Source organism: Bos indicus x Bos taurus, chromosome 4 (assembly GCF_003369695.1).
Source record: "Bos indicus x Bos taurus breed Angus x Brahman F1 hybrid chromosome 4, Bos_hybrid_MaternalHap_v2.0, whole genome shotgun sequence".
Classification (NCBI taxonomy): domain Eukaryota; kingdom Metazoa; phylum Chordata; class Mammalia; order Artiodactyla; family Bovidae; genus Bos; species Bos indicus x Bos taurus.
In genome coordinates this window covers 82,605,843-82,631,550 of record NC_040079.1, presented here as the reverse complement: position 1 = coordinate 82,631,550, position 25,708 = coordinate 82,605,843, and the positions used below count along the sequence as shown (strand labels likewise).

The window sequence follows — 25,708 nt, the reverse complement described above, 5'->3', positions numbered from 1 at the left end:
TATTATAGAAGCTTTAAATCCTGAATTTGAATGCTCGGTATATTTATACCAGAAATTTTCTGAAGATTTTGACAATCCAATCAAAATAGTATGGCACTAATTTGAAACATATATAATTAGTTAATGATATTTTAAAACCTATTTTTGTAAGTTCTAAAAAGACAATGTGTATTGGTTTCCTAAAAGTGTATACCAAAGTCACCCTACTAAATCATTTCTCTTGTAATAGAAAGTGTATGTATATGTGTTTTTTAAAAAGAAAATCCTGTGATAGCTTTGCCATTAGCAGGAAAAGATAACCTGAATGTAGTCTCATAGACTTGTCATCCTGTGGCAAGTTCACCTTCACTATAAATGATGTAATTAAATTTATACAATTTTAAAATGTATTTGTGCATTCAGCTTCAAACAATCATTGTATGAACTAATTTGAGAAAAAACATATACATTTTTTTCTTCTATCTTAAAACATTTATGGCATCTCTGTGCTGATTCTCCTGGGAACCCTGTGCAGAGCGTTTGGAAGCGCTGTGGGAAGGGGTAATTATGCTGTCCAGGGAATTTGTCAGGGAACAGAGCTGTGGGAGATTAAAGGAGATGTGATGGTTGCAGGGGTCACAGCCTTGATTTTGAGCCAAGACTCACTATCACTTTTTTAATTGAGTCTGAAAACTAGAAAGCTGTGATGTGGTAGCCACCTATTACCAGGGAGGACACAGCTAACTAATTGGAAATGAGTGAGTGTGGGGCTTAACTCCAAAAACAAAGAACCAGAACAATCAAATATGAATGGCCGTTCATTACAACAAATACTCTGATAAATAGAGACTTTCATATTGTAATCGATGTGTACCCTCTCTTTGCTATTTAAAAAAAAAAATAAACTCTTCACTGTCTGTATTTCAAAGCATAGGAATAGTTTAACCCCTATTCTAGCTTTAATCTTTATGTAAGAAACTGAGTGAAATGCTTTGTTAGTTGTGAAGCTTTGAGTTCACATCACTTTTGTTTTTATCTATTAAATGAAGTTAAAAAAAGATACTGATAGTATTAATACATCATATTATGTGTGTTTCTGTATTACACCAAAATTTAAAAATAGATATAATTTACATCACACTGTCACATTCGAAGTACAGAAATAGCTTGAGTTAGGATATTTAAAATACCTTATTTACCTAATTTAGTACAATTGCCTTTGTAGGCTCTAAATCCTTTTCAGTACCTTGCTGGGCATATTCAGAACGAATTGCTAATTTCAAGCACTGTTTAATAAGGCTGTTTTATAATAGCAGAATAACTTACAGTTATAAAGAAATTTGACAAAGGTTTTATTCATTCTTGTTAAGCTTAAATTAATATTAAATACAAATATCTCTAAAAATAATTATCTGACTTTTTTTTTTCTGCTTCCTTTCTTGAGAACTTACAGAGTAGAAGAACAAAATGTAATGCCTTTTTGCATGTAAGGCTTCTCCCTTTGCCTCATCTTATCCAGTGTTTAGGAAAACAGTAAAATGAATGCAACTAATCCATAGCCTATATTTCAAGACTTCTCTAGTCTCTGAGTCCTTATAAATGGAGCTCAGATCAAAAGCTTCAGCATAAGTAATTTCACAGTGTTCACATGGCTTCTTCAGGGTTGCCAGCCTGAGAGAGATGCTAAATGTACATCCCTGTTCAAAGACTATTCCTTTTTTGGTCCAGAAAGTGTATTTACTTCCTCCAAGCACACAATTTTGAGGGAGCAGCATAAGTAAGGATTTGGGAGGCCTAAAGAAATCAGTGTCTTGGATGATCACTTCAGTTAAATTAGCTGTGGGAATCAAGTGAGTGAAAATGTTAGTCCTGGGAAATTTCTGGACAGATTTACTGTTATGGGCTAAAACAGTTTCTACCATACACTTTCCCATTTCATATACATGATATATACATAAGTTATATATATATATATGCATGTATATGTATATGAATATATTCATTTTTATCAGGTAAACAAATGAAACCAGGACCTTTATCCCATATACTGAGATAATACTAACATAGTGTGTTTCTTCCTCAGAAAATACCTTTCATGTATTGTAACAACTAGAATGTGTGATCAGTTCAGTTCAGTCGCTCAGTCATGTCCAACTCTTTGCAACCCCATGGGTTGCAACAGGCTTCCTTATCTGTCACCAACTCCCAAAGCTTGCTCAAACTCATGTCCATCAAGTCAGTCATGCCATCCAACCATCTCATCCTCTGTTGTCCCCTTCTCCTCCTGCCCTCAATCTTTCCCAGCATCAGGGTCTTTTCAAATGAGTTAGCTCTTCGCATGAGGTGGCCAAAGTATTGGAGTTTTCAGCTTCAACATCAGTCCTTCCAATGAACACCCAGGACTGATCTCCTTTAGGATGGACTGGTTGGATCTCCTTGCAGTCCAAGGGACTTTCAAGAGTCTTCTCCAATACCACAGTTCAAAAGCATCAATTCTTCTGTGCTCAGCTTTCTTTATAGTCCAGCTCTCACATCCATACATGACTACTGGAAAAACCATAGCTTTGACTGCACGGATCTTTGTTGGCAAAATAGTCTCTGCTTTTGAATATGCTGTCTAGGTTGGTCATAACTTTCCTTCCAAGGAGTAAGCGTCTTTTAATTTCATGGCTGCAGTCACCATCTTGCAGTGATTTTGGAGCCCCCCAAAATAAAGTCTGACACTGTTTCCATTGTTTCCCCATTTATTTGCCATGAAGTGATGGGACAGGGTGCCATGATCTTATTTTCTGAATATTGAGTTTTAAGCCAACTTCTTCACTCTCCTCTTTCACATTCATCAAGAGTCTCTTTAGTTCTTCTTCACTTTCTGCCATAAGTGTGGTGTCATCTGTGTATCTGAGAGTATTGATATTTCTCCCGGCAATCATGATTCCAGTTTGTGCTTCATCCAGCCTGGCATTTCACATGATGTACTCTGCATATAAGTTTAATAAGCATGGTGACAATATGCAGCCTTGATGTAACCCTTTCCTGATTTGGAACCAGTCTGTTGTTCCATGTCCAATTTTAACTGTTGCTTCCTGACCTGCATATAGATTTCTCAGGAGCCAGGTAAGGTGGTCTGGTATTCCCATCTCTTGAAGAATTTTTCAACAGTTTGTTGTGATCCACACAGTCAAAGGCTTTGGCATAGTCAATAAAGCAGAAATAGATATTTCTCTGAAATTCTCTTGCGTTTTTGATGATCAAGTGGATGTTGGCAATATGATATCTGATTCCTCTGCCTTTTCTAAATCCAGCTCGAACATCTGGAAGTTCACAGTTCACATACTGTTAAAGCCTGACATGGAGAATTTTGAGCATTACTTTGCTATCTTGTGAGATGAGTGCAGTTGTGCCCAGGACTGCTGCACCCAGAGCCTCTGCCCCTGCGGCAGGCCACTGCTGACCCATACCTCTGCAGGATACACTCAAACACTGAAAGGCATGTCTAGCTCAGTCTCTGTGGGGTCTTCTGGTGTGCACAAGGTTTTGTTTGACCCCTCTGAGCACATCTGGTGGGTATGGGGTTTGATTCTAAATGCGATTTCCTCTCTTCTACTGTCTTGCCGGGGCTTCTCCTTTGCCCTTGAATGTGGGGTATCCTTTTTTGGTGCGATCTGACATTCTCTTGTTGATGGTTGTTCAGCAGTGAGTTGTAATTTTGGAGTTCCCACAGGAGAAGATGAGCGCACGTCCTTATAGTCTGCTATCTTATAGTCTGTAATAGAACGTGTGATAGTCTTGTTTTAATGTTGCTGTTAGAAAAGAGAGGGACTTTCCCCTTGACCCTAAACTAACCTCCATAGATGAATGGAGATCTCATGCGTTCTCTATCCTTAACCCTTAGAAGCGTCCATATGCTGGTGGGCAGGGACTCTTTCATCTCAGACCTTTTAAAAATGCTCATTTGCTGAGTACAGAACTGCAGACATGAGTAACTGTGAGTGTTGTTTCAAACCCTTTTCCATGGAGAAGATGACATTAGAACTCTTTGACAGGTCTCTGTATCTTGGTGTCCTAAAACGCCTACTTTCTCTTTCACTGTAAAATAAATGCATTTAAGCCTAACCCAAAGAAAGAGTTTACCTCTAATATTGATAAACACTTCATAAAATGTCCCACCACATTTTTGCAGCACTTGAGCTAGGCAGGACCTGAAGTCTTTTATACTAGCTCAATTTCTTACCTCAGGGCCTTACAAACCTTACAGGTAACAAGAGACACATAGAATTTATTATGAAATCTGAGAGTTGAAAAACTGCTCAAGATCAAACCTGTAGACCTCAGTGCAGAAATTTATTTTTGTGTTTATTCACCTTTAATTTGTGATAAATCTGAGTTATGAAGCACCATCTTTTAACACTTTCTTCCAGCTCAAATATTCAGGGATAGACTTTATTCAAAATTCATGATATCTTAAATATAATTATTTGAACCTTATACAAAATAGATTCATTACTTGAGAGGTGTCTTATGGAGCAGATAGAGGGCATACTGCTGCTTGTCAGCTAATGGTGCCATTAAATATGTACTGCTGCTGCTGCTAAGTCGCTTCAATCGTGTCCAACTCCATATCGTGTGCGACCCCATAGACGGCAGCCCACCAGCCTACCCCGTCCCTGGGATTCTCCAGGCAAGAACACTGGAGTGGGTTGCCATTTCCTTCTCCAATGCAGGAAAGTGAAAAGTGAAAGTGAAGTCGCTCAGTCGTGTCCGACTCTTCGCCACCCCATGGGCTGCAGCCCACCAGGCTCCTCCGTCCATGGGATTTTCCAGGCAAGAGTACTGGAGTGGGGTGCCATTGCCTTCTCCAGACACACCTAAGAGCAGCCACATCTGCTTCGGTATCAGTGTATTAATACAGTGACATGATATTCAAGTAAGGTTTTTTTCTCACCCCTTCTTGGTCTTGTCTATAATATTAAGCAGCGACTGTTGACTTAGAATTGGATAATGACTGGAAAAGTTTGGCATCCTGGCAATTCTTTGTAACTAACCCCCAAGATTATAAAACCTTTGATTATGTGCAAATGTTCACATCTTGTCTAATGGCTAATCTTCAGCAGAATCATTCTACAGCAGAAGTTCTCAGTCTTTACCTGGGGAGATTTTTAAAACATACCAATGCCAGACCAAATACACACCTCTCTCTTGGTGAGGGACCCAGGCATTAGACTTTTTTAGAGCTTCCAGGGGATTTCAGGGTGCAACCAAGGTGGAGAACCACTGTCCTAGAAGAAACAGAACCAGAATCAAAATCAGCATGAAGGAAACCCCCTTCCCCCACTGAACCCTGAATTTACCATAAAAAATAGTGTTTTTCTGTCAGTTTGATGGTTGCCAAAGTAAATTTTTGAACAAATTGCTTAGACTTTTGTGGCACTGTTGAGACACACGTGTCATGGAGTGTGTGTGATTGCCTCCAGACAGCTAGGGCTAAAGTGAACAATTTAGTTAGTTCTGCACTCCATGTATTGGCAACATAACAAAGCTGTGTGCCTGGACTGGAAACCTGGCTTGCTAGTGTGACACTAGGAACTTTGTATCGGTGTCAACCTCCACAGCCCCACTTCTCCCACACACCCTAACATTATGTTATCCTTTTTTTCCACATGAAAGACACCTCTTCTCTAGGTTCATCCAATGGTGTATTTATGCTTGACTCAGTTCTAGTGTTCAGACAAAGCTAAATTACTAGTTGACAAAGGTTTAAGGTATAATCCCTCCCAGAGGTTCTACAATTTTAATAAGGTCTCCTGAAAGCTGGAAATATCAAAGTTGTAAAACTTTAATGACAGTAGTAACTGGGAGAGGATTAAATAATTGGACTCAAAGGGCCCTCTTCATTACCCCTTTTCAAATTATACCACATAGGCAGCTTTGCTTGTTAGATTAGCCCCTCTGGAAAACATTAGGCTTCTGTTCATAGTAAGTTCAAAGAACTCACTATTACCCATTCAAAAAACAATTTTTGGTCCTTTTGGTTCCAAATATGATGTCTCCTTGGTCATATAAGTAGGGTATCAATTACACTAGAAATTAATTAATTATTATTTTATTCCAGGTAATTTACCACTGAAACTCTGTGTGATAATGGATTGCCTTCAAAAATTTAATTTACTCCAGATAATTTATTATCAAAAAACACCTTATGAGATTCATATGTACTATGAATGTCAATGAATATTAAAGACAAGAATGAAGTAATTAATGAATTTTAAATGTTGCAGTTGACATTACAGGAGTTACAGCCTCTGTTAAGAATCTTGTCTTTGCCAAAGAAAATTGTGTTATCAATTAATCACTTAATTTTTATGCTCTTTAATGTTTTCACTATAACCATTTTAACAGTTGGAATGCATTAATAATTTAGATAGAGTATATATGTTTTTATTTCTTGTGTGGAAAATGAGGAGGCTCTCTTGAGGGCTGAAATTGATAAGTTCTACAAAAGCAGGCTGGAACTCAATAGCTTTAAACACCTTATTAACATATCTGTTACCTTATGTTATTTTTAGCAGTATGGACCGTATCCAAAATGATCACTTCTTGATGTTATTTACATCACTTTTAATTACCTTCTTTCTTGTTCTCTTTCCCCTGTTGCAAAGTGAGTGGAAATGTTGATGGGAAAGCTTTTATACCTCCTGCTTGCCTCTGCTTGCCACCTCCCCACTACATTCACATCCTTTAATTGTCCCCTTTCTCTTTCATACACATGCACACAGCTCTGTTTTATGGTGATGAATCCTAGCAGTCACTAGCGACAAGCGTTCTGAAAAACGGCATTATTATTTTAAAGGGTCTCTGCCAATAAGGGAGTTAACACATTGGCCCCTTCCAGTGGCAGAGGCTATCTCTGCCTTGTCATGGTAGGAAAAGAAAATTGACCTCCTGTTCCCAATTTTATGTGGAATTTTTTTCCGAGATAGGAGCAGTGACCTTGCCAGAAGGATCCAAGTACATGTAAAATCATATTTGACTTGATGATGGATGGCCATTTACCTGGGTGCAAGCATCTGTTCTGATACAGTTGAGGACCTGGGGATAAGGCAGCTACATGTTAATGCATTTCACGCTTGCCTCCAGCTGGTAGGAATGATATTTTCAGAAATTCAGTTGGTTCTCAAAGGAGATGGTTCTATCATAAAATGTAGAAAAAGGAGCAAATCTTGGTCTACTAATGAATTACTTGTCTAGAGTTAATTTTATACTTTAACATTTCTCCAGTGAGTTCTATGAAAGACATTTTAATTTATCCCATAAAAATGTCTTCCAAGATTCCTATGCTTTTTCTTATTTATCATTCATACTCTTGTTCTCAGCATGTAGAGCAGTGTTCACATTTGCCAAGTTACTGGTTTCTTGAGTAATAAGGTTTGGGCTTAAGTGATTGCATTGTAATTTATAAAGGTTTTATCAAGTCTTTCAGTTTTTCTGATTGTAGCATGACCTAATTCATGTTTGCTCAGTAAGTGTGATATACCAGTATGAAACTCAAATGTATGTGATTTATTGCTTCTCCCTTATATTTAGAGTATATCAAAAATTATAGGAAACAGATCATATAGCAATACATTTTTTGTTTTTTGTTTTTTTATCCATAGTAATACCCTTTTTTTGACACAAGAACTTAACAGATATGAAATTGTATCTTCAGTATTAATTTTTTTCTTTCCATACAGCTAGAAGTACTTCTACAGTTCTCATGATTTATCAGTTCAGTTCAGTCACTCAGTCATGTCCAACTCTTTGTAACCCCATGGACTGCAGCATGCCAGGCTTCCCTGTCCTTCACCAACTAAAAGCTAACAAAACTAAAAAATCCTAGAGAGCATCCTATGGACACTTCTAATTTATGGTTTCCTCAAGTGGAGACAATATAGTTTGTGATGTGCTATAGTTTGTGAAACTACTGGGAACCTTAGTGATGATCCCATCCACCTCTCTCATTCCTGCAAATGGGGGAACCTAATCCCTTACGAATGGTATATTCGGTGATAAAGTTGGGAACGAAATACAGATGTCTTGACTTATAATAATTTTTCTTTTTCAGAACATTAGCTCCTCTAACTGATTTGAATTTAAGAGGTATATTTTTTATCTGCTTCTGATCTCTGGGTCACATTGTTTTCTGTTTGTTGGTACTGGATTATGTGATGTAAACATGGCTGACATGAGAAGGCCTTTAGGATAAGTGAGACAAATTACAAGAAAAGGCTGAAAGGCTGAGGTATGGGTGGAAACACTGATGACCTCCAGAGTTGTCTATGACCACTTATTATGGATAAATATTATTTGAAAAATGTATGAAACATGGAGAACACCTGTAACATACTCCTCAGGGACTTATCTCGCTGACAGCTTATGACTTACTTGAGTCTGTGAAAAAACTGTATAATTATACAAACTCTTCTGTTATGGTCAAATACATAAAATAAGCAACATAATGTTATTAAATCCAGAGATACTGACCCTCAAATGGTGTGTGACTTTGGGAAGTTTTTAAGTTTCTGTGTGAGCTTGTTTCCTAACCTATAAAGTGGGAAGGGTTATCCATCTGTTGTTGGAGTGATATGAATGGCAAATGAAGTTACACAAAGTGGATACTTCGCACAGTACCTGGGACTCAAGAGCCTTTCTGTGAATGTGTTTCCCTTCCTTTCAACTTGCCAGAGAAATCACGTGTGGTCTTTTTAGGTACTGTGTGCCTTGTGACAGGTTATAGACAACAGTATTTTCTGGGCAGTGACTCAATGCTTATTGAAGATTGCTAGAAGGAAAACAGAAGACTTTGTTAGCAGCTTAGTCACTAAGGTGACATTTTGTGAAAGAAAGTCATCAGTGAATTGTACACATAGCATGGGTTTGTCTTTCCTCTTCAATTTCTTTGAGTTAGCCACATCTGAAGAGAACCCACCTACCAAGGGGGCCTATTTATTAAGGAGATTCCGGTTCACATGGCAGCAGCTACAGTAATTGAGGGATGTAATTTAAGAGTAAATGACCTTTTAGTGGTTGTCTGGCATTTCCAAACCTATCAAATGATGGCCAATAACACACAGCCTCATTTCTGTATCAAAATACATCTACCAATGATATTATTTTCTTGTCATAATGTGGATAGATTGTTTCCATTTAATTCATGCAATATTAAAAAATTATAAAGTTGCCTTTCATTCTGCCCAGATTTGAAATTCAGTTATTATTCTGTCAGTATTGAAACTATAAGGAAAATGTGATGTTAATAGAAAAAGTATCCAAATTATACAGTAGTCACTACTTTATGGTAATAAGTCAGTCTGGAAATGACATGTTTTTAAAGGTGCAAATGTTCAATGTGTCAGATTATCAGATTCCAAGCTCTTCAGACATCTGGAAGTCATTTTTTTTCTTAGAAGGAATGTTTTATGGGATTAAATTATATGGGTTGAGAGAAGGCTTTATTTTTATAAAGATGAGACTAAAGATCTTTATTAGAGGTCAGAAGAAGAGAATGCAGAGGGTGTTCAGCTGTGATGCTTTAACACCATGTCAAGTCACGCACCTGTCTAAAACTTGACAACTCTGTTCTTATAAAAACAAGTACCAAATTAAATACCGAAAAGCTCATAAACATCCAGTATTTAAGAGTAGTAGCAAAAATGTTGAAAGAATGTTTGCCTGCTATTCTGCTACTTAAAATTTAAATTTCAGGGGTGAAATAGAGATAGTTTAGTATAACATATTTTAGATTGAGCTTATAAATAAATGGATGATAAAGAAATAAAGCACATTTTCTAAGGAAATATTCTCTTGCGAGTGGAGATGGATGTGGATTGAAAAAAGGAATAGAAAGCCATCCCAAACTATTCTTGGTAGGAAAACAAGATTTGAACTTAAAATACAGAGTAGCTGTTTACACTGATCATAGTAATCATGTACTTGAAAATTTTCCCATTTCACTTTAAGCCTATATAAAAAGCCTAGAGAGTACATATGTCCACTTGACAGAATGTAATTAAGAAAGGCCTATTTCTATAGGGTAAATTACCATTCATACACTTTGCCAATAATTTATCAACATCAAAAGAAAGGAGAAAGAAACTCATATATATCGACCATCCATTAGGTTCTAAGAGTCGTTTGATTCTTATAGCAATGCTCCTAATTTGTTGTTATCCCCAATTCACACTTGAGAAAGTTGAGATTCAGAGAAGTTCATTAATTTCACATACATTTATCGAGTGTCTAGTAAACAAGTGGTTAGCATTGGCCTTGGCTCTAGGGCTATCACAGTGACCAAGATGGAAAATGTCGCTCCTAGCACGGAACTTCCTGTCAGAGGAGAGAGAAAATATACAAGTTAAGAAAAATTCAAAACCAAGTAGCATGCATGCAGTATTAAAATAGTAAGAGGGAGTGATGCAGCTGGGGTTGTCAAGGTGGGAACTCCAGATTCCTTAGTCTGGGAAGACGTCACAGAGATAAAGTCCAAATGCAGGAAGAGCCACAGTGTGGAGGTCAGAGGGAGGCACGGAGCAGGTGGAAAGAAGAATCAAGGCAAAGCTCTAAAGCCTGGGCCCTGGAGCTTGGTGAGCAAGGGGAAAATGTAGCAGTATCTGGGGTAATATTGCAATATTGGCAACCATACATAATGCCACAGTTGGAGTAAGGATTTAACCTAAGGACATTAAGAATTAATTGGAGAGTTTTATGTGGGGCAAGGAACATCACGACCCACTTAATAGTTTTAAAGAAATGGTCACTCTGGCTACTGTGAGATAAACCAATTGGCTGGTAAGAAAGAGTGGAAGCAGTTAGGAAGCCCTTTCATTGGCCCAACTGGGTAGTTATAGTGGAGATGTTGACAGATATGGAGGCATTCAGGGGAAGGACAATCAGGAGGAAGCCTACATTTTTGGCAAGATACAAAGAAGAGCTTACTGAGAGTGAAAGTCTGAGAGATGAGTTAGTTTATAGTTGAAAATCAAAAGTTTGTTCTTCACTTGCTCAATTGGAGAAGCTTGTTTGTTAGACTCCAGGAGAAAATAGCACATAGGCACTTGACTAAACCAGTATGAACTTGGAGGTCAGTACAGGGAATAAGAAATTGAGCATCATATTACTTTGAAGGATTTCAGATATCCAGTACTTGAACTGATATATGATGAAGTAAAAATACAATTCTGTTTTTAGCTACTTTACTTCTTTGTTGTTATATGATGGATTATTTATGAGAGAAAATATTATAGACCAAATATCAATAAACTTGTTGTTATAGAAACATATAGAACTTAACAAAACATAAGATAAAAATTGAGAGGTGGGGGAAATGGATGAATGTGTTCAAAAGGTACAATCTTCCAGTTATAAATAAATAGGTCATGGGGATGTAACGTGTGGCATGGTGTACTGTATCATGTTTCTTCAAGTTGCTTAGAGAGTAGGTCTTAAAAATTCTCATCACAAGAAAAAATAACTATTTAATATGATGGATATTAACTAAACTAATCATGGTAATCATTTCGCTATATATACATGTATCAAATCATTATGCTGCATACTTTAACAGTGTTACCTCTCACTTTTATCTCACTAGTATTGGGGGGAAAAGCCTATAAATGTTTATGCTATGTACTGGCATGTCATATTGGGCTTCCCTGGTGGCTCAGCTGGTAAAGAATCCACTGCAATTCAGGAGACCACGGTTGGATTCCTGGGTCAGGAAGATCTCCTGGAGAAGGGATAGGCTACCCACTTCAGTACTCTTCGGCTTACCTGGTGGCTCAGAGAGTAAAGAATCCACCTGCAATGTGGGAGACCTGGCTTTGATCCCTGGGTTGGGAAGATCCCCTGGAGGAGGGCATGGGAACCTACTCCAGTATTCTTGACTGGAGAATGCCCAAGGACAGAGGAGCCTAGCACGTTACAGTATATGGGGGCACAAAGAGTCAGACACGACTGAGTGATGCAGCATAGCACAGCACAGCATGTCTAAAATGATCGATTGCAATATGAGAAATATGCATGATAGACATATTCAATTTCTTAGTGTGACTTAAATTCACTTAAACATATATATTATAAGCAGTATATTAGCTTTATAGCATAGAATATTTCTGAATTAAGATAATATTAAAATATATTTAGAATTTAATAGCTATTTACAATTGGGTATATGGTAGCCAACTTTGAAAATCAAAAGTGTCTTACAAATTGCATTTTTTGGTGGGATGTAGACAGAACAGTGGAAATCAGGATTGTTAAGTGTGTTAGAAGAAATGAATTATGATGTAATATTCCTCATTTGTTTTAAACCTAATTCTAAAACAGAAAATAATGTAAATATATAGAACAGTTCATTTACTATTCAAGTTTTAAATATTAAATGAAAAAAAAAAAAGAAAAAAAAAAGAAAAAAATAAATATTAAATGATAATCAATCCATGCTGAAATGGCATAATCCAGAAAAAGTGGCTTTTCAGATATTACTATAAAATGAACACTATTTATACACGTCTAATATTTAGAAATAAGTAAATAAATGAAAACAAACTTTATTACCACAGATAATTTCATAGATTGTATGAAAATAATCTGAAAGGAAGATGTTCAGTTGCTGATCAAACCTAGAGCACACTATTATAATACTAGGAGCACTTTGTTGGACTTTTGGAAATGTGTTTCTTTCGCTGCTTCCTCGATAAGTTTTAAATCACTAACAGTATAAAAAAACGACATTACAGTATTTCACACATATTCTTGGCTTCATTAACTTCTGCTTTGATTGAACATTTAAAACATCTTGTAAAATATTTGTTACTTAGAATTTTTGAATTCTCATAAACGAGTGTCAAGTTAACAGGAGGGTCGAAAGCTCAGTTTTGAGTGAGTCATTTTTCCCTCCATGTGGAAGAAACTTTCTCATTGGCTAGTGTTCAATAAAAGCCTGACCATAAGTAAAAACTGACCTCCACAAAAGTGGCCTTGAGAAACTAAATGTTAAGTATAACATTTCTGATATTTTATAGTAGATAGTAAATTATTAAAAAGATATTATATGATGCCACTTAATATAACTCCTAATCTGTGTGTGAGAAAGGGTTGGGGATTTGGGACTCATCAGTGACTGGAAATAAGTGTTCAAAGAAAAACCAAATGAGTCAAAATAGATTCCACAGGGAGCCTCAAAAATGGAGCTACAGGAAAAGTATAGAGTAAGTGTGAAGGGGATTGAAGTCTGAAGAGGCCAAATGGAAAACATGACCCTGAAGCCAGGGAGAATGGATGAGAAAAAATCTGGATCAACTGTAGTGTCCTTAGGGAGGACAATTTCACAAAGGCCTCTGGCTATAGAACCACTGTCCCTTCCCAACAGTGGCACCTCCACTGTGGGCGAGGCTCCACACTTCTGTCCCACATGGCTCCCAGCTGAACAGCTCTGCCTAGGAGTTTGTTGACACCCAGTTCAGCCTCTGAGAGACTGAGCATGTTCCCTGATTCATAACTTTTTTTTTTTTTTTTTGGTGAATTGTTAATGCCAAACTGGTTCAAAACACTAAATAATTAAGAATTAGGTTTATTTACTAAAGCAAAAATTTAACACATTAAAAATAACATGGTTGAAGCACACATTTCTACATGAAGAGCCTAGCCTCCTCTATCTTTCAACCAGGATGTCACAAAATATAAAACTTAACAGTTTAACATTTCTTAAATTCAGATCTTGACTAAAAACTTAAGCTTGTGGAAAAATAGGCAATGGACATAAAGATGACAAAAAGTGAAAGTATTCTAAAATATATGAAAGATGCTTAACTTCACCCATAAGAAAAACGTAAATTTAATTAGTATTTCCACAGTCAGATCTGCAAATATCCTAAATTTTAATGGCATATAATGACATACTGTTCTCTAGGTGACAGGGAATAGTCATTCTCACTTGCAGTGGTAGAATATTAAACTATAATTCCCATGGAGGCACATTGGCAGTATCTGTAAAAACAAACAAACAAAAAAAACTCCACTTCTAAAAATATTTCTTATAAATATATTTTCATGTGTGTGAATTGCCATATATTCATGTATATACATTGTAGTGCTATGTTTCAAATCACTTTTAAAAATTAAAGTATAGTTAATTTACAATGTTGTGTTAGTTTCAGATGTACAGCAAAGTGATTCAGTTAAATATATATATATATATATATATATATGTTCTTTTACGTATTCTTTCTAGTATAGGTTTTTATGAGATATTGAAAGTAGTTCCCTGTGCTATATAGTACGTCCCTATCATTTATTTTAAATGTAGTAGTTTGTATCTATTAATCCTGAATTCTTAGTTTATCCCTCCTACCTTTATAGTTTTCCTGGTTTTGAACTCTAAAAAGTATTTTCTAAAAAAAAAAAAAGTGAACAGACCCTATTTTATCTAGTATGTTAGCTGAAAAAACTTACCTCTGAAATTAATTTATAGAAATAGAATGAAGAATGCCAAAATCTGATTTGTGTTATATAGATTACACTGATTTCTAATGTCCTTCTGACACCCCAGATATAGTACAGTACATAATGCAGAGCATTTCAGTACATACTGAATGTTGCATCAAAATGAATTACAATCTATTATCCCAATCCTAATCAGTTTAAATTGAGAAAAAGAAAAACTTTTACGTATTGTGTAAAATGTGATGCCTAGCTTTCTTTCATTTAATCTTTTAGGTCTCTACCTCTGCAGTACACCTTGTTTTGTTACTATCATTCTCACATGCTTATTAAAAAATAATTCTTCAAACCTCCTTTTATTCAAGTTTTGCCCCCTGCTGACAATTACGCACATCAAAAGCAATTGGTATTTTAAAGATAATTCCAGTCATACAATTGCTCTTAAAACCATTGAAGGCCTTTCCATTACACTTAGAATATCACATCCTGGTTATGAGGCCCCAGAGGAATGGCTGAATGGACACACTGCTCGCAGTTCAGGGTCCCTTTGCCCTATAGACTCAGCTTCAGAAGCTATTCACATAGCACTTGCTCCATTGACCTCCAATGAAATAAATTGTAACTCAACATTTAGGAGGCAATCACAATTGTTAAACTGTTGACTTTTAGATGGTAGCACTTTGTATTGTATGATTTTGTTCAATTTGGTGATTTAAATATGAGCACTCACACATATGTACAGTATACGCATGGACAATGATTCTGTGTCATCTTGTCCGCTGGTGATCTTGTGCTCATGGCATTCAGAGATCTGTAAGTCAGAATATAGTGTGTAATACTAAATAATGATGAGTTATATAATATAGGAACATAAGGAATCTTAAAATTCTGACACTGTTTTTTTCTTGACTGAGGAAATAAAAGGCTACTAGATGCCTAGGCCATTCATGTGTACTTTTGAACTCTTTTTGCTTTTGCTGGAAGCAGCATATGATTAAAAGCTGGAACACCACAGTGCCTGATTTGGACCTTTGACTTGTTAGAAAGATAGAAATCTAAAAGTTCAGAGGGTAGGTGAAAGGATGACTATAGTCCATTGCTGGAAAGACCAATTAGTAAGCCCTGATTACACTTTAAAAAAGTTAATTGCTTATTTCTTTACAACTCTGTTTCAACATTATTATAAGCCATTAGTGAACATTGATCAGATCTGTCAAAATCATCAAAGCATGTTGTAAGAACGTTTCCTTTGGACTTGTTAAAAAGTTGAAGAGATTTCTAACCATTATTTATACATTTCATTTCCCTTAACAATGCTTACTTTGCGATTCAGCATTTTATTGTTGAATTAGCTTTAAGGCATTGAATAAAAGAATTGATTTGGAAAATAATGAAAAATTTTAAAGTCCTGGATCTCAAAAGTTACTGCTTTGCAGGTGACAGTGGTAGGAGTGTGCATTGAATAAGAAAATGCCCGTCCCTTGGAAATCTATTTTTTTGTTTGAAAACTGAAAAATATATCCTCTCTCCTCCCCCATCTTACACATGGATGTGTGGAATTTAAATATATTTTGACAAAGTGAAGAGAACTGTCTCTATAATATATTGAGGTCAGTGAGTTTTAAAACTGTTTCCCTTGCAGTTTTAAAAGAAGAACCATGAGAGGAAATGACTAAATCCTCTGCGTATATCTTCATTGACAGCTGATAATTAGCAGGCAGCCTAGCAATAATAATTAGTTCCCCCTTGAGAAAATTTCCGGATGAACCCTGAGTTGGTGCATCTCAGTTGTCTTGTTTCTTTGTCCACTGTCTCCCCCAAGTAATTCGTGTTATTTTTAGAGTAGGAAGAACTCAAGATGAGCTCCTTCCTTTTACCCGAATCAGCACTGTCCATTATTTGCACTGTGTTTTCTGGAGATTACCTGAGATTAGAGTTTCTTTTGTCCTCCTCTTCCTGTATATTTTCTGATTCTTTCATCTAAGCAGCTTGCAGCAGTGCAGAGGGAAAAAGCAGTTAGCCATTGCTTGGTAAATACGCCGTGTCTGTGGACTATAATTTGGTGCTAAAACCACTATTATGACTTAAAATGCTGGCTCTAAAACTAAAAGGAGAAAATATTCTTAAAGAAGGAGGAAAGCTTCCTGCTTAAGGTTTTTGTTTTGTTTCCCTAAGTGTATACCAAAAAAGTATTTAATTCATTTGGAAACTATAGCAAGTGAAGTACAAAGATTTCAGGTTTTTAAACTAAAATATATAAAATTGAGGATGTCACCAATTCATAAAGCAACATGAAAAATTCAATAGTTATTTGAGAGAGTTTTTAAATACAAATGAAAGGTAATTAAAATTAAACTTGATATTAACCTGAGTTTTCTTGTTGTAAATGCTGTTGAATTATTTGAATTATGTCAATTCTAACAACTGAATATTGGGAAAACCTTCCATTTTATTTTATTATGAATAGGAGTCTCTGTAAAAAAATGTATTCAAGTTGAGAAATATTATAATCCCTTAATAGAATAGACTTTTCTGTGTTGTTATTGTTCAGTCCTAAGTTGTGTCTGACTCTTTGTGACCCCGTGAACTGCAGCACATCAGGGTTTCCTGTGCTTCACTATCTCCCAGAGCTTGTTCAAACTCATGTCCATTGAGTCAGTGATGCCATCCAACCATCTCATCCTCTGTCACCACCTTTTCCTCTTGCCCTCAGTCTTTCTCAGCATCAGGTTCTTTTCCAGTGAGTAGGCTCTTCACATCAGGAGGTCAAAGTATTGGAGCTTCAGCTTTAGCATCAATCCTTCTAGTGAATATTCAGGATTTATTTCCTTGAGAATTGACTGATCTCCTTGCTGTCCAAGGGACTCTCAAGAGTCTTCTCCAGCATCATATTTTGAAAGCATCACTTGTTTGGGGCTCAGCCTTCTTATGGTCCAACTCTCACATCCATACATGACTACTGGAAAAACCATAATTTTGACTGTCTGGACCTTTGTCAGCAAAGTGACGTCTCTGCTTTTTAATACGCTGTCTAGGTTTGTCATAGCTTTCTTTCAAGAAGCAAGAGCCTTAATTTCATGGCTACAGTCACTGTCCATAGTGCTTTTGGAGCTCAAGAAAATAAAGTCTGTCACTGTTTTCATTTTTCCCCCCTCTGTTTGCCATGAAGTGATGGGACCAGATGCCATCATCTTAGTTTTTTTTTTTTTTTCCCAACATTTTTGAATGTTGTGTTTTAAGCCAGACTTTTCCCTCTCCTCTTTCACCTTCATCAAGACGCTCTTTAGTTCCGCTTTAATTTCTGTCATTAGCGTGGTATGATCTGCAAATCTGAGGTTGTTGGTATTTCTCATGGCAACCTTGATTCCAGCTTGTGAGTCATCCAGCCCAGCATTTTGCATGATGTACTCTGCATGTAAGTTAAATTAGCAGGGTGACAGTATACAGCCTTGATATACTCCTTTTCCAACTTTGAACCATTCCATTGTTCCATGTCCAGTTCTGTTTCTTCTTGTCCTGAAAACAGGTTTCTCAGGAGACAGGTAAGGTAGTCTGGTATTCCCATCTCCTTAAGAATTTTCTGCAGTTTGTTCTTAGTTCCTTCTGTAGGAAGTTTTAGATGTAATGGATTATGGAGTTCTTGTTTATAAGGAACAAACTTTTAACAAATCAAACCACCTTGATGGTGTTTGTCTCTGGGGAACAGAACTGAAGAAGACTAAGCTGTGTGCTGCACAGTGGTGATGGACACCCCATCTACCATGGATAATTAATAGCAAAGCTCTCCAGTCAACTTTCCTTATTTACATTTTGGCACCAGCAATGACCAAATAACCTTAGCTGTGTGCTGTGCTGTGCTTAGTTGCTTAGTCCTGTCTGCCTCTTTGTGACCCCATGGATTGTAGCCCACCAGGCTCCTCTGTCCATGGGATTCTCCAGGCTAGAATACTAGTGGGTTTCCATGCCCTCATCCAGGTATCTGTGTTCTGAATCTCTTTAAAACCTGTCTTTTGCATTTGGGAAACAGGAATAGTTATAGGTCCTCCCTCTTACAAGTAAGTGCCACATGATTAAGTGAGATGTTTAGCCAAATATCTAGACAACTGTGATCCAGTCGAATTGAGACATAAAATTAACCATCACATCAGGCAGTGCTCTTAAGCAATTGATCTAGTTTTTCTCTTGTTTTTTAGTGACTTTGGATTTTTTTAGAAGCCTGGGGTCAATTTTGATATTCACTTTAACATTGTGTTGGATATTAGAGAATGACTTACATTTAATAAAATTTATTCCAGACCTCTCATTTTGTTTTTTATTTCCCAATATTTTAATATCCCTAAATATATATTTATTTGTTCAATTGAATATTTGCATGAGTCATCTCAGAGCCTTTTTGGAAAGAGGCAAGTAAAATAATCAAATAAAAGTAGAAAATTAGAGTTAGTATTAAAGCATAAATACGCACAACTTTTAAAAATGTTTGTGTTTAGAATTCCTCTGTGTTAGTCCAAATATATATCTAAAGTACAGACATTTACACATAGTAGATACTTTTGGCCTTCCCTGACTTAGAGCTCAAGATGTTGGAGAGTCCCAGACAGGAAGGAGGATTTGAGTCTCAGAGAGAATTAAGGATCACAATTGGGATTTATCTCTATGGAAGTGGACAATAAAAATATAAACCATTGAACTAATATGTTTTGGTTAGTACCTTGATTCTGAAATTTCTATTGATAAGCCTGAACTTGTTAGGAATCAGTCATCAGCACTATTCTGTTGTATTGGTCAAAGTAGAGAGTTACAGAAGCATTGAATGTCCACCCCTCATATAGGGAACATGTTTAAAGAAAACTACAGTCTATTTATTAGATCTTATATTAAAAAAAAATAACTTAGGAACTATCCCAAGAAGTGTCTTTATAAGTGAAATGAAATTTCTTAACTTACTGCCTAAGGCATGTACATCATATTCAATTTTATGTATCCAGACATATCTTGGCAGCACTTTTTCCTGAGGCAATATGAATGAATCAGAATAAATTAGATCAAAAATTCCTGATAACCTGAAAGTATTTCCTGACCCTATAATATTTTAAACATATGAAAAGTCATAAATTAATGTTTTAACTACTTCCCTTTGGGCAAGTTTAAATACGGGTCATGAGCTATTTAGAATTTTTCATTGATCACTCCATTTTTGAAGATGTCAAAAATATAGATTCAGCACTATACTTTGAAAGACTAAAAATATCTGTCTTTGGATTTGTATATTTTTAGCAATGTCTTATCACCTCCATTTTAGAAATGCAATTTAGGCAAATAATAATTTAGAGGACAGAAGGGTGATTAACATGTGAGGAAACCAGTCTAAAGAGGTTAAGTGGTTATTCAAGGTTCCTCAGGTAATTAATGGCAAAGTCAAGACCAGAACCTGGCTCCTCAGCTTCTCAGCCTACAGGACTTTCATAATGGCATATACATCTGTTTTACGTTAATTCTCTCTTTCTCTCTCTCTCTTTTTTTTGGAGGGGGGATTTTTCTTTTTTTTTCATTGTAATAGTGTATGTAGGATAGTTTTCTCTTTCCCATTTATTCCCTGGGCACCTGAGTTTCTTCATAAGTCACTTAAAGGATGATAGTAATTCAAACTGTTACACTGTTGTTCTTTACTGTGGTGGAAAAAAAATCAATAACTATAAAGGCCATGAACAAGGAACTTGTGAAAATTTTGTAGTTGTTGGAATTTTTCCCTTTGCATTTCCCAAACTACACATCAACAGAAACATGAGTTCATCTTTGTTATCTCATGGGATAGACTTGGTCATATAGATGGAGGATGGGTCCAAATAAAATCTGATATATTAAAAGAAAATAAGACTGGTGGATCTACATTCAGTTCAGTTCAGTTGCTCAGTTGTGTCTGACTCTTTGCGACCCCATGGACTGCAGCACGCCAGACTTCCCTGTCCATCACCAACTCCTGGAGCTTACTCAAACTCATGTCCATTGAGTTGGTGAAGCCATCAGTATTCACTGTTGGATATCACAATTGTATATCACTATTGGATCAGTAGTTAGTCTCTTATTATTATTGATTAAAAAATAGGAACTACCACCTTTACGCTATAAAAATTAGATATAATAAGTACTGCAGATGTTGGCAAGTCATAAAAACAAGTACAAGTTTTGATGTCTATATCTCTAGGTATATATGGAGGTAATGAGGCTGTAATGACTTCATTGGGAAAAAGCAAGGGCATTCCATCCTTACTGGAATTCACTTAACAGAGGGCCTCCTTTACTGGTGAGGCTGCCTCTCTTTCCAATTCATACTTTTCAAAATTTGCAATGAGTACTCAACTGTGGCAATCTTTGGGGTAGGTTCCTCATGTTTGTTTCCTTTCATGACTTTCTCTCAGTTTCCAGCCAACTAAGTCTCCTAAACTCTGTACCTTACTGTTCTTGGTAAGTTTGTAGTTTGTAGAGATCTGTTAATTCTACTTAGCATATACCCATTCTTTGATCAGTTAAATATGTTCAGATAATGATTTCACCATGCTTAACACTTGAAGAATTTTAGAAATATATCAGAATAACTGGGGAGTTTTTTCTGCAAAATAGTTTCCTGATCAGACCGGATGTAACACCTTAAGTGATTACATATAAAGACAAGATATAATGGCAGTGGAGAACTTTGATTTATATTTTTGGTATGGTATTGAATTCCTAAAAAGTGCATCTCTTTCTGTGAATGCCTAGTAAGAAAGGAAAAGAATGTGATTCTACCTTGACAAAATTACAAAATAGGAAAAATTTGTCTTCCAGAATTCAAGAACCCTTAAATCTCTCAAATTCCTATTTTCATCCTCCCTAAATAAAGTACCTTATTATTTCCATCTCTCCCTAAAAAGTTTAAGTTCTTTATTTAGATGAATTGTCAAGTGACTCAATATCACAAGTTTTACCTTTATAAATGATACTTTGATGCTAGCAATATTGCTTGTTTTAAACTAAAGATTTAAGGTTAGCCCTATCCCATGAAATGCTGGAGATCAGTACTTTCAGAGTAGAGAAATATAAGTTAATACATTCTTAATAGAGGGGGAAAATACTTCATTTCTCTTTTCTCATAAATAGTGTAAGAGTGGACAAAATAATGTAGATCTGTCATATTTCATATTGCTATCTGGATTTGAGTGTTTTGGTTACCAGTATTTAACCTTCTCTGTCAGTTGCATTAGGAACAGATTTTTGGGAAATGAAGTTATCTGTTAACTTGTTAATATTTCCAAGCAGACTTCTTGGGAATTTTCAGCCTTCAGGGTTTTTCATATTGGAGTCATATTCTTTCTCACCCTCAAAGTCTCTCACATATCATTTAACACACATAAGTAATAAACTGCCATATGCAGTGAAATAGCTTCAACAAACAAACAATACCACAGATTTGCCAGATTCTGACTTTCTGAAGTAAGTTCAGTCCAGTTCAGTTGCTCAGTTGTGTCTGACCCATTGTGACCCCAGGAACTGCAGCACACCAGGCCTCCCTGTCCATCACCGACTCCCAGAGTTCACCCAAACTCATGTCCATTGAGTCAGTGATGACATCCAACTATCTCATCCTCTGTCATCCCCTTCTCCTCCTTCCCTCAATCTTTCCCAGCATCAGGGTCTTTTCAAATGAGTCAGCTCTTCACATCAGGTGGCCAAAGTATTGGAGTTTCAGCTACAACATCAGTCCTTCCAATGAACAACCAGGACTGATCTCCTTTAGGAGGGACTGGTTGGATCTCCTTGTAGTCCCAGAGACTCTCAAGAGTCTTCTGCAACACCACAGTGCAAAAGCAGCAATTCTTCGGCGCTCAGCTTTCTTTATAGTCCAACTCTCACATCCATACACGACTACTGGAAAAATCATAGCCTTGACTAGACGGACCTTTGCGGACAATGTTTCTGCTTTTTAATGTGCTGTCTAAGTTGGTCATAACTTTCCTTCCAAGGAGTAAGTGTCTTTTAATTTCATGGCTGCAATCACTATCTGCAGTGATTTTGGAGCCCAAAAAATGAAGTCAGCCACTGTTTCCACTGTTTCCCCATCTATTTGCCATGAAGTGATGGCACCAGATGCCATGTCCTTAGTTTTCTGAATGTGGAGCTTTCAGCCAACTTTTTCACTCCCCTCTTTCACTTTCATCAATAGGCTCTTTAGTCCTTTTGAAGTAAGAGTAGTACATAAACAGTAGCCTAAATCACAGTTTTAGACAGTAGATCCCTGTCAGTTTTAACAGTTATTCCCTCTGTAGTGAATACTACCATGTTTTACTTCATTGTATTCACAGTCCTGATAGTTTCCAGACTCGGGTGATTTGATTCTGGACATGACTTTCAAAACCAGTTTCAAGTAGAAACATTTTTTCTGAATTGGTGTTCATCTGGAATTAAATGGACTTGTTTTGGGGATATTTATTTTAGAATTGGGATTTTTATTATACATAGAGAAGTAAATATAAAAGTCATAGTGGGGCTGGTGCATTGGGATGACCCAGAGGGATGGTATGGGGAAGGAGGAGGGAGGAGGGTTCAGGATGGGGAACACATGTATACCTGTGGTGGATTCATTTCAATATTTGGCAAAACTAATACAATATTGTAAAGTTTAAAAATAAAATAAAATTTAAAAAAATAGCTCAACTGGAAAAAAAAAGTCATAGTGGAATGACTTTTCTATGTGTGCTTTACACTAAAGTTTGTGAAAAATAATTCCATATTTAAAAGCATAGGCTATTGAAGTTGCTCAGTCGTGTCCAACTCTTTGCGACCCCATGGACTGTAGCCTATCAGGCTCCTCCATCCATGGAATTTTCCAGACAAGAGTGCTGGAGTGGATTGCCATTTCCTTCTCCAGGGGATCTTCCTGACCCAGGAATCGAACCCAGGTCTCCCGCATTGCAGACACTTTACTATCTGAGCCACCAGGGAAGCCCTACTTTTCATATTAAGTTGTGTCAAAGTTTTTCCATTCATAAACTTAAAAAAGATTTTAATTTGTGCACATTGTAACTTATTTCCATTATACTCTGTTTTTAAATGCTGAACAATTTTTTTTTGTTTTTAAAATTATAGTAGAACTATAATGTTGTATGAGTCTGTTTACAACATATTGATTTGATATCAAGTCATATCAAGAAATGACTATCCCTATAAGTTAATTAATATCCATCCCTTTACATGGTTAGAATATATACTATTTTAGCATCTTTCAAACACACAACCAAGTATTGACAGTGTATTATATATTTTTAATCTTTCTGAACAATAAATGTTATCATTTGTATTTATGATAAAATGAATGAATGTTAACTGCACAGTATAAATACATGTGAAAATAGAGCCATGAAAAATTGTTACAAAGGTATTTGTATTTTCTGTATTTAGAGTACATTTTGTTTTGCATTTCAGAGCTCTTGGATCTAAACAGAACATCAGTCTTTCATAGCCGTTTTGGATTTCTTAATCTCCAGACAATGCTACTGGATGAATATCAAGAGAGACTCTTCGTGGGAGGCAAGGATCTTGTATATTCCCTCAGCTTAGAACACATCAGCAGTGGCTATAGAGAGGTATGAAAGAGTAAACTATATTTCAGGAGAGAAAGAAAAGGAGTAAGGGAGAAATCTTAAATGGGTGTTACTTGGATTAGATTTTTCATTGTCTTGACCACATGAACATTCTGAGTGATAATATTATTGAAAGAAATCAAATACACATTAAAAATAAAATCATTTTGAGAAGATTTATAAATAATGCAGAATAAACTTTTCTAGCACACCACTGATCCCCAAATCCCCAGAAGACTTCTGATTGATGCATTGAAACTTTCTCTTGCCTAGCGGCCCTTGTACCACACCCACTCTCCTGACACCTAGGTTTGTATATTCTGATTTAAAGTCCCTTTGGGCTTTATTACTCCAAAAATCCTAGCCTGAAGAAATATGGATGTGTGAACTCGGTGTAGCTGACTCATGTATTTCTATTGGTAAGATCACTAATTCAGATGGATGCTCTTTAAACCTAAAGGATTAAAATATATTAAAACAGGCAAGCATTCAACTATTTTGAGAAGGTTAACTATAAGAAGAAAAATGGTTCTTATAATCTGTGCTTGTAGAGTTGAATTAATATGTTTCCAGAACTATATCAACCTTACATAAAACATTCAGATATATGTAGACTATAGCATTTTTTGGCATAAAGGTATATATTACATAATACATTTTCTTTATAATTTACTTGTATATTTTTGTTTGTCAAAATGAACAATGTCCATATTTTTTAAAGTCATTTTAAAAAAATTATAAAAAGCAGAACACCTTCATCCCATCCAATTCCTAATCTCTAGAGAAAATAATTTAAAACTCTCGTATTTTCTGGTTCTTATCTCCATGTGTTGAAGTGACATTTGTGTACTGTTCTTTCTTGATATCACTATGCTATGCTATGCTATGCCAAGTCACTTCAGTCGTGTCCGACTCTGTGAGACCCCATAGATGGCAGCCCACCAGGCTCCCCCGTCCCTGGGATTCTCCAGGCAAGAACACCGGAGTGGGTTGCCATTTCCTTCTCCAATGCAGGAAAGTGAAAAGTGAAAGTGAAGTCGCTCAGCCGTGTCCAAATCTTAGCGACCCCATGGACTGCAGCCCACCAGACTCCTCGGTCCATGGGATTTTCCAGGCAAGAGTACTGCAGTGGGGTGCCATTACCTTCTCCGTGATATCACTAGTTTTAGACAATATCTGTTGACTTTCTGTAAATGAAGATGAAGATTTTTGCTTCCTTTTCTTGCAGTGACGTAGCTAAAATATCTGCACAATTTCAGCAGCAACCCCTACTCATCTGCCCTGTCATCTTCCTATTATAGCTGTACCACAATTTTTAGCTAAGTCTTAACTATATACATTATTATAATTAGGAAAATAGATCACACTTCTTCCCCCTCCCCCGATTAAATGTTTTCTCTTTTTTTTTATTTGCTTGGATTATTGTTGTTTAATCACTAACTCATGTCCGATTATTTTGTGACTCCATGGACTGTAGCCCACCAGGCTCCTCTGTCCATGAAATTTCCCAGGCAAGAATACTGGAGCGAGTTGCCATTTCCTTCTCCAGGGGATCTTCCTGACGCAGGGATCGAATTCAGGTCTCCTGCACTGGCAGGCGGATTCTTTACCATTGAGCCACCAGGGAAGCCCAATAT

General features: G+C 36.4%; 1 protein-coding gene across 1 annotated transcript in view; it reads left to right on the top strand.

Annotated features, from left to right (window-relative positions):
- Positions 1-25,708, top strand: part of SEMA3E (semaphorin 3E) — a 275,421-nt gene that overhangs the window by 125,166 nt on the left and 124,547 nt on the right. The window contains exon 2 of the mRNA XM_027539839.1: positions 23,914-24,074. Coding sequence (XP_027395640.1) covers positions 23,914-24,074 — 161 coding nt within the window. The remainder of the gene's footprint in view (positions 1-23,913; positions 24,075-25,708) is intronic.